Source organism: Crocuta crocuta, unplaced genomic scaffold (genome assembly GCF_008692635.1).
Source record: "Crocuta crocuta isolate KB4526 unplaced genomic scaffold, BGI_CrCroc_1.0 scaffold35, whole genome shotgun sequence".
In the NCBI taxonomy this organism is placed as follows: domain Eukaryota; kingdom Metazoa; phylum Chordata; class Mammalia; order Carnivora; family Hyaenidae; genus Crocuta; species Crocuta crocuta.
Genome location: NW_027530625.1, coordinates 146,511 through 157,099, shown reverse-complemented (window position 1 = coordinate 157,099; position 10,589 = coordinate 146,511). Strand labels below are relative to the sequence as shown.

The 10,589-nt window shown below is 39.8% G+C and overlaps 1 protein-coding gene and 1 pseudogene across 1 annotated transcript; one reads left to right on the top strand and one right to left on the bottom strand.

Annotated features, from left to right (window-relative positions):
* Positions 1–4,311: 4,311 nt before the first annotated feature.
* Positions 4,312–5,257, top strand: LOC144235043 (olfactory receptor 1N2-like; annotated as a pseudogene).
* Positions 5,258–9,352: 4,095 nt separating this feature from the next.
* Positions 9,353–10,297, bottom strand: LOC144234998 (olfactory receptor 1G1-like). Its single transcript, XM_077768443.1, has one exon. The coding sequence runs from the start codon at positions 10,295–10,297 to the stop codon at positions 9,353–9,355; it is 945 nt and encodes a 314-aa protein (XP_077624569.1).
* Positions 10,298–10,589: the final 292 nt, after the last annotated feature.

The following is a 10,589-nucleotide window of genomic DNA, read 5'->3' as shown; positions in this document are numbered from 1 at the left end:
TATATATATATATATATATATATATATATATATATATATATATATATACTACATTTTGTTTATCCATTTATCTGTTGGGGACATTGAGATTATTTCCACAGTATGACTACTGTGAATACAATCACTACATTTATGTACAAATATGTACAAATATGTGTTCTATTATCTGTTTTCAATTATTTTGGATATATACCTAGTGGTGGAATTACTAGATCATATGGTAATTCTCTGTTTAAGTCATTGAGGAAGAACCAAACTATTTTCCACAGTGGCTGCTCCAGTTGGATCCCACCAGCAATGTATGAGGGTTCCAGTTTCTCCACATCCCTTTCAACACTTGTCACCTTTCATTAAAAAAAAATATGGTCATCCTGGTGGTTGTGAAATCATGGTTTTGATTTGTATTTTCATGGTGGTTTCTGATCTACATTTTCCTAATGACTAATGATGTTGAGCATCTTTTCATGTGTTAATTGGCCATTTGAATGTCTTCTTTGGAAAATATCTATTCAAGTCTTTTGCCCATTTTTAAATTGGGCTAGTTTGTCTTGTAATTCTGTCAAATTTTGCTTGGTTACTGTGTGTATGGAATATCTATTTCCATTCTTTTATTTTCGCTGTGTCATTGGATTTAAAGTGAGTTTCATAGAGAGTATATAGATGGATCATGTTTTATTTTAAATCTAACCTGCCAACTTCTGCCTTTTAATTCAAGATTATAATCCATTTACACTTAAAATAATTGCTGATAAGGAAGAACTCACTTCTGCCATTTTCCAGTTTGGTTTCTACATGCTTTATATATATTTTTTATTCCTAAGTTTTCCCTTACTGCCTTCCTTTGTGTTAATTTTTTAGTGTATCTTTTTGATTTTCATTTAATTTCTTTTTTCTGTATATATAATTGTCTCAGTAGTTGCCTTGAAGATTACAATTATCATCTTAAACTCAGTCTAGTTTGAATTAGTATCACATAAACTTTAATAGCATACAAAAATTCTGGTCTTCTGTATCTCCATCCCTCCCCCTTTATATTGTTATTTTCACAAATGACATCTTTATACATCAAGTGCTCATTGACATAGATTTGTAGTTATTGTTTTATGAATTTGTTTTTTAATCATATAGAAAACCAAAAAAAGAGTTGCAAAAAAGGTTCAATAATACTGGCTTTTATATTTACCTATGTAGTTGTGTTTACTACTGTCCTTTATGTCTTTATATGGTGGTAAGTTACCATCTAGGATCTTTCTTTCTCTCTTCCCTTCTTTCTCCCCTTCCTCCTTTCTCCTTCCTTCCTTTTACTCTTTCTTTCTTTCCTTCTTTCTTTCTTAATGCTCTATTTTTTGAGGTTATTTATTTTTTTGAGTCATCTATTTTTATTTTGTGTTTTTTTAATTCCAGTTAGTTAACATCTAATTAGTATTAGCTTCAGGTGTATAATTTAGTGATTCAACACTTCCATACAACACCCTGTACTTGTCACCCATTTATTTTTATTTTTTTTTATTTTTTAATGTTTTTTATTTATTTCTAGGAGAGAGAGAGAGACAGCGTGAGCAGGGGAGGGTCAGAGAGAGAGGGAGATACAGACTCTGAAATACGCTCCAGGCTCTGAGCTGGCAGTCAGCACAGAGCCCGACGCGGGGCTCGAACCCACGAACCGCGAGATCATGACCTAAGCGAAAGTCGGAGGCTTAACCGACTAAGCCACCCAGGCGCCCCACTTGTCACCCATTTAAACCATCTCCCACCCAACTCCCCTCTGGTAACCATCAGTTTGTTCTCTATAGTTAAGAGTCTATTTTTTGGTTTTCCTCTCTCTGTTTTTCCTGCTATGATCATTTGTTTTGTTTCTTAAGTTCCACAAATAAGTGAAATCATATGGTATTTTTCTTGATCTTTCTATTTCAATCTGGAGGACTCCTTTTAGCATTGCTTATAGGGAAGTTCTACCTGAACAAACTCAGTAATTTTTTATTTGAAAATATTTAAATTTCTCCTTCAGTTTTGAATATTTTTTTGCCAGATATAGAATTCTTGGTTGATAACTTTTTTCTTTCAGCACTTTAGATGTATCATCTCATTGCTTTCTGATCTCCATCATTTCTTTTATTTTTTTAATGTTTATTTATTTTTGAAAGAGGGAGAGAGACAGAACATGAGTGGGAAGGGGCAAAAACAGAGGGAGACACAGAATCTGAAGCAGGCTCCAGCCTCTGAGCTGTCAGCATGGAGCCCAACGTGGGGCCCAAACCCACAAACTGTGAGATTATGACCTGAGCTGAAGTCAGATACCCAGCTGACCGAGCCACCCTAATGTCCCAAGTCTCCATGGTTTCTGATGAGAAATCAGCTGTTAGGTTTATTAAGGTCCATTGTACATAATGGTTAGCTTCTCTCTTTCTAGTTTTAAGATGTTCTCTTTGTCTTTGTATTTCAACAGTTTGATTATAATGTGTCTCAATGTGGATCTCTGAGTTTATCCAATTGAAGATCATTGAACTTCTTGGATGTAGATTTACAACTTTTATCATATCTGGGAAGTTTTGAACACTATTTATGGAATATTATTTATTCCTCTTTCTCTCTCTTCTCTCCTTGAACTCCCAAAATTCATATGTCAGCATGTTTGCTGGTGTCCTTTAGGTTTCTTAGGGTCTGCTTATTTGTTTTTCACTCTTTTCTCTTTCTGCTCCTCAGACTGGATGATTTCATTTGACCTACCTTCACATTTGCTGATTCTTTCTTCTGTTTGCTTAAATCTGCTGTTGAACCCCTCTCATAAATTGATCACTTCAGTTACTGTGCTTTTCAGCTCCATCATTTCTGTTTGTTTGTTTGTTTTTTTAACTTTCATCATTCTTTAGACATTCTCTATTTGTTAAGGTATTGCTCCCTCTATTCCTTTAGCTCTTTGAGTATATTTATTTAAAGACAGTTGATTTGAAATCTTTGTCTAGAAACTGCAATGTCTGCACCTAACTTAGGGTCAGTTTCTGTTCATTTCTTTCTTCTCTTGAATCAGAAATACATTTTTGTTTCTTTGCATGCCTTGAACCTTTTTGCTAAAAAACTGAATATTTTGAATATTGTGACATGGTAACTCTGGAAGTTAAAATTTCCTCTTTCTCTGGGATTTGTCTTTGTTATTTTCTGTGAGTATATGCACATGAAGAATAGGGATGCACACATATCCCTGGGGACAAAACGTATCAAATCCAAAACCACCATTGTGCTGTGCATTCCCTCCACCTGTGCTCCTTGGTGAGTGCTTGCCTAGGGAGATGAAGTATGAGGCTAGAGCAGTTACTTCATATTTGTCTTTGGGGATCAGCCTGGAAAATCATACTCCTGGGACCCAGAACCTAAAAGTACTACTGTGACAGTGTGCACAAGGCTCATCCAACCTGCGCTGCTGCAGTCTGGGTTGTTGCTCTTTGGCTGGCCCAACCTAGCCATCAGCCCTGGGGCCTCTGATATCTCATTTGCTATGGTTAAGAAGAGCCTGCATGCCTAATCAAGGTCCTGTGAGGCCAAAAGGGAGAATACAGGTGCAGGGGGTTTTATCTCTGATGGTGAATTCTGTCTAAGCTAGAAAAATGAGGTGAGTGCACCAAGGAAAAGGCAGTTATGTTTTTCCCTCTGAGACCCACAAAAAGTCCCAGAGTCCCTGCTTCTTGTCTCTGCCAGTCCTGGGATGGGTAGTGGAAACTACTCCCTTAGAGAGAGTCACTTATGTCTGCCTCTAGCAGAGGAAGAGGTTAAGTGAAGGTAGCCTGGATTCAGGGTGTTTAAGGGTACCAGAAATGCTGTATATACTACCTTCTTCATGATAGTATGCAAGTGACTTAATTTCACTGAATTTCAAAAACTCATTTGTGAAGTATATGTAATAACATTAATGAGTTTTCAATTACATGCTGCACTGGGTTGTGCTTAGAGTTCAAAGTGGAAGCTCTTACTGGTTGCAAATTAGATGGGCTTAGGATATGGGAGCCAGAGTATGTGTATCTTAATGAACATGTAGCAGTGATGGAAGTCTCCTGAAACCCATCTCTCCAACCAGTACCTATCACCTTGCTTTTGATTTTTAATCTCTCTGCCTGATTGCTCTCCTTTCTTGGGTGGATTGAGGAGTAGGGAACCATGTACAGACTTTGGAGGAAAGGTCCAGGAACTTGGAATATAGACATACGTGAATTGGGTGAGGGCATTTATTTTAGAGAAGGATAGAAGCACCAACTTTTTTTTTTTTTTTTTTTACACTTTTTGACTTGTCTCTTCTCTCCCTCCAGGAAAAATAGTGGCATGGATGAAATCAACCAGTCCAGTGTCACTGAGTTTCTCCTCTTGGGTCTTCCTGAAAGGCCAGAGCAGCAGCCTCTCCTATTTGGCATCTTTTTGGGTGTGTACCTGGTCACTGTCATGGGAAACCTGCTCATTATCCTGGCCATTGGCTTTGACCCACACCTCCATACCCCCATGTATTTCTTCCTGGCCAACCTCTCTTTTGCTGATGCCTGCTCTTCTTCCACCACAGTCCCCAAGATGCTGGTGAACATCTAGACAAGAAGTCAGACCATACCATGAAGGGTGTTTGGCCCAGATGCATTTCTTCATGACATTTGGAGCACTGGATGATCTCCTCTTGGGGGTGATGGCCTATGACCACTATGTGGCCATCTGCAGGCCTCTTTGCTATTCCACACTCATGAGTCCTCTTGAGTTTGTGCTCCTTCTGGAGGCATGCTGGATCCTCACCAACCTCGCTGCCCACTTATATACCCTGCTTATGGCTAGGCTTTCTTTCTGTGTAGGCAACAGCATCCATCACTTCTTCTGTGATGTGGTCCCTCTGCTGCAGCTGTCCTGCTCAGACACCAGCACCAACCAGGTAGCCCTGTTCATTCTAGTCTCCATGATACTCACTGGTCTTCTCTTCCTGGTCATTCTCTCATATGCATACATCATCTCCACCATTCTTAGGGTCTCATCTGCCTCTGGAAGGTAGAAGGCACTCTCCACCTGTGGGTTCCACCTCACCATCGTCTTCCTGTTTAATGGCACAGCGATTAGTGTCTATCTTTTCCCCCCTTCATCACACTCTGGGGGTAAGGACAGGGTTGCAGCCGTATTTTACACTGTTGTGACTCCTCTGCTGAACCCCTTCATATACAGCCTGAGGAACAATGATATAAAGTCTGCACTGAGTAAGCTTTTTGGAATTCATACATTTTCTTCTCATGAACTTTGATCCTACGTCTGTATTTTGAAATTATACCATGGAGAACCCATGTGTTTATGAAGCAATATCATCCCTTAACATATTTGCTTAGGCTTTAAAAAAATGACCCAGAATCATTCTCTTCGGCTTTAGATGTAACAATGTATGTGGTCAGTGTATTTCGTAAAGGACTTGTTCTGTCTTATAAATGTGAATATTTCTCTGGTGTTTGTGTAGGGTAATCTAAGCCAAAGGGGCAAGGTCACTTAGAACTTCTTTTGTTTGTATTCTAATGTGTGAATATTTTTTTCTTAAATAATTTATTGTAAAGTTGGTTTCCATGTAACATCCAGTGCTCATCCCCACAAGTGCCCTCCTCCATGCCCATCACCCTCCTTCCCCTCCCCCCCACCCATCAGTCCTCAGTTTGGAGGCAAACCATGAGAGACTCTTGAATGCTGAGAACAAAGCTTACTCAATTTTTTATTCTTTGCTATAGTTCGCTACCTTTCCATAAAAGTCCTTCTGGACCTGCTACATACTATGTACAGTTCTATCTTTGAATAATGTTTAGTTAACTTTGACCCATGATTTTGAATTATACTAACAATATTATCAGAGTGAGGCATTCATCACTTCTGAAGAGGCTATTTCTTCTTATCTTTGGCTTCTACTCCTGTTCAAAAATGATAAGCAAGTGGATACTTGCCCACTTGATTTTTCCTTGCTACTCTTCCTTAGAGTCACTCCTCGGTGGGGTTGTATATGGCAGTGGACATTCCAAGCTGTATTCATCCATCCATTTTCAGCTCATTGCAATGTATTATAATTTTGTCCATGAACCGGGTTCAAGTGTTTTCCACCCCAGTAGACCAATGATGTGTGTTGAGTGAAAAGAAACTGAAAAACAGATGGAGAATGTCGGGATCTGTGCTGACCATCCTTGTTTGCTTGTGTTTTCTGACCCACTTGAACCTAATCTCAAATAGAGCATTTATAGTGTATGATGGTTTGCCACTGCACCCTTGCACCCTGTCTTAAGTCTTACAATTGGGTGAGGGATTATGACTTTATATTGTAAAAGCTACCATCGGTTTCTACATACTGTCTTGTTGTTGTTGTTGTTGTTATATAATTTAAGCAATACCCTCGTTGGCTTCCCCTCTACTTAAGCTCTAGAAACACAGCAGTTTATTAACCACTTCAACAAATCCCTATAGGAGATCTGGCCTTGCCATGCATTTTGATATTTGGTATTTTCATTCATATTGCCTCTGATGATTAAGTGCTGCCACCTGGGCCTCTGCTACTCCAGAATAATGGTATCCCTATCGACACCAGGGAGCCAAGCTCCATGTTAGCATTTTCTGTCAGTTCTGTCCCAAGGGAGAGAGCCCCCAATCAACTTCTCAGTGATTCTGTTGTCTTCCTCACAAGTGTGTTCTTTATTGCTTTAGTGAAAGGAGCATCTCCTGTCCTTTCTTGGGCGCATAGTTGCCTGGTATATTCTGTGGTCTTATAAATCCATTCTAACATGGCCATGTCCCTGAAATTCTGACCTCTTCCTCAGTACTTTGCCAAGGTGTTCTAGCATCTACATTCCATTTGCTGTAAGCACCATCATGTCCAAGCCTATCAATGATCCCAGCAGTGTGTGAGAACTTATTCCAGGTATTTCTGTCTCCTGGGTCATAGGATAATCCTTCCGCTTTGAGCACTTTTACCCCATCCAGCCCAATGTTTCATAACTTTCTTGTCCAGCCATTTGTATTCTTCCATTTATGAGTGGTATGTATTAGCTAAATTCTGCTCCCCCCATTGATGAATCAAGTAAATATTCCTGTAGCCAAGACTGTTTTTTCATGTTGGGGCTGTACTGAAATCTGTTCCAAGTTATTAGTCTAGAGAAAATTAGGCAGGCAGACATTTTGAAGAAAGCAACTGTCATCTTGTGTATCACCCACCTCAAGCAGAGCTTTATCAATTACCAAAAGCTCCATAACAAAGTCTCCCCTAAGCTTAGTGTTTAGAAAACAACCACTTACTTAGTTTATATTTCTTTAGGTTAATATTTCAGATTTGGCTCAGCTAGGTAATTTTTTTCGTGGTTTGGGGTAGGCTCACTAATATGTCTGTAGTCAGCAGCCCATCAACTGGGTGAGGCAACTTCAGGAGATTGACAGCTAGTTGCAGTGAATAAACTTCTGGTGCCAGAAAATTAGCCTCTGCTTTATTTATTTATTTATTTATTTAGCCTCTGCTTTGAACAGATGTTGGGGATATGTCTCAGTCTTAAGGTTATCTCATGGCTCTGGACAACCTTCTCCTTAAATGAGGCATTTCTTGGCTACTACCCATGCACTCTAGTGATGCCAACTAGGGTTACATTACCAGCAGCAAATCCCTGACTTATCGTACTACCTGAAGTCTAGCCAGATATTGATTTCACCAGAATTCTTGCCTTCTAGTGTTTGAAGATCAGTTGAATCATAAGCATACACTGACCAATGAACAAATGACCAGGGACCGTTTTAGGTGGCAGTACCCAGTTTGCATACTGGGATGTAAAATGGACTACATCAGGAAATGTTTGGACACCCCAACGTCAGGAACATTACATCCCCATCTCAACTCACCTACAGAGCTATAGCTTCTCATTTTCCTTTCTTGACATAAATTTGTACCTTCTGTATTCTGTTCCTCCTGCCTTGAAAAACTTATTTTCTGTCTTGCAATGACATACCCATACTTTAAGACCCATCACAACTGTTACCTCCTCAGTGAAGTCCTTCTAGATTCACCTATCCAAAGGGAGAAGAGAAACTTGCATTTGATGTTTTAAGCAGAGCTTGAAGATTGTAGCATATGTGACAAGCATTGTGCTAAGCAGTTTTACATGTGTTATCTATTTGATTTCTCACAACTGCCTTAGATGATAGTTACTACAGTTACTATTACTATTCACTTGTTTATATTCGGAAACTGAGACAGAGGGGCGTTGGTAACTAGCTAGAAGTCATACAAACAGTGAATGGTGGAATTGATACATAAACCAGGTAGTTCTGATTCCAGTGTAAGTCTTATTTTCACTTAAAAATTATTTTAAGAATCTGAATTTCTCAGTGAGATCTCAGAGTTACAATGCAGAGAAGAAATGGATGGAATGCAGTGAAGTTTCAAAAATTTCTCCTGGGGATTATTGAAAAATCCTTATCCCCTTGTGAGGATGAATCATTAGCAGCATCCCTAAGGGAGATGCAATAATAAAACTGATATATTTAAAAATAGATATATTTAACATAGATTGTTGGCACTGTGCTGAAAAATGGTGACCTCATAAAAGAAACTCGGTGAAAGCCCCACATAATGTGGTCTGAGTACCGTTCTCTGATCATGTGGCTTTAGTCTCGGGACATTTCAGAATATCTAACTAGAGACTTCTGCTCCAGTAGGGGGTGTGCTCCTTTGGCGAAGTATCAGGATCTCAGAGAGTGTTTATTCTTCCATTCTAGCTTCTGATTTGCCTTGCCCCAACCTCAAGTCATCTGCTAGTATAGAGAGAAGTGTTGATTGGAACTGTGTATGTGAACGATGTGTGGGAAGCAAGAAAAGAAAGAAAATCAGTAATTGAGAGAAATATGTGGATTTCATGTCTATTTAGGCATTGTGTAACCATTAAGGGTACACATTTTGGAATCAGATCTGGGTTCAAATTCTGGTTCTGCCATGAAACTGTGTAACTTCAGATAAGTAATTTAACCCCTTTTTTGAGCCTTGGTTTTTTTTTTTTGTTTTTTTTTTTCTGTACAATGCAAATATTTACCTCAAAGGAACATGTTGAATATTACTAAAGATGATAAAAATCTAAGCACAAGACCCAGAATGAGAAAGGTTACATATTTTTTCTCCTAGTTCTTCCAGAAACACTAGATGATAGATAATGTATTTTTAATCATTTTTTATTTTAGTATTTGGCATGATGGAAAATATTTGATTACCTCCTTTTATGAGTAGGCAAACTGTGGCTCACTGCCGTAGGTTAGAAAACTAGCAAGAGGCTGATGCAGGACTTCGACAACTCTATAAGCTGATCTCCCCTTCATTCCCAGAATGATGTCCTTGGCCTCATGGAGATTGCAGTATCCTTCCGCTCAGAAGTCTCCCCAAGGCACTTTTCATATCTTTGTTTCTCAGACTATAGATGAATGGGTTCAGCATGGGAGTCACCACGGCATACATCACTGCTGCAATCCTGTCCTTCCTGGCTGAATCAGCAGAGGAGGGAATGAAGTACACCCCAATAGCAGACACATAGAACAAGCAAACTGCTGAGAGATGGGAGCCGCAGGTGGAGAAGGCCTTCCACTTCCCACTAGCTGATGGGACTCTCACAATAGCAGCCACGATGCAGACATAAGAGATGATAATTAGCAAGGGGATCAAGATGGTCAATGCCCCTCCCCAGTACATCAGCACACACTGGTTGGCATAAGTATTGGAACAAGAGAGCTTCAACAGGGGGAGAAGTTCACAGAAGAAGTGGGGAATGATGTTGTCAGTGCAGAAGGATAACTGAGCCAGGAGACTGGTGTGGGTCAGAGAGTATGACTGAGTGAGCATTAGGGACATGACCAACAGCAGGGTACAGCATCTGGGAGTCATGACCAAGGTGTAGCGAAGGGGATGGCAGATAGCCACAAGCCGGTCATATGCCATCACTGCCAGGAGGAACACATCTAGACCAATGAACCATAGGAAGAAGTAGACCTGAGACAGGCATCCAGCGAAGGTGATGGTATTCCTATGGGCCTGGATGTTCACCAGCATCCTGGGGACTGTGGTAGATGCTAAACACAGGTCAGTGAGGGAGAAGTTGCCCAGGAAGAAGTACATGGGGGTGTGGAGGTGTGGATCAGAGACAATGGCCAATATGATGACAATGTTTCCCAGCAAGGTGAGCAGGTACATGCTGAAGAAAATGCCGAAGAGGAGAGGCTGCTGTTCCTGCTGCTCAGACAGGCCCAGGAGGAGGAATTCAGAAGCACTCAATGTGTTGTTTCCTGGTTTCATGTCCCTGGTGTAACTAAGGAAAAAATAGAGTATGACACTTCAAAAACTTTAACTGCCCTGATATTGTGCAGGTGGAAACAAAGACATAATTAAAGATGGAATCCGAATATTAATAGACATGCATTATCTCACTGAAATCTGAAAGAACTCTACAAGACAGTCGTGGGTTATGCTCATTTTCTTGATTAAGAAATGGAGCCACCTAGAAAAAGATGGAGGTAAAGTTTAAGTCTGGAAATTCTGACTTTAGAGTCTGAGATCAAAGCAATCCTAAAATTTGTATGGAATCCAA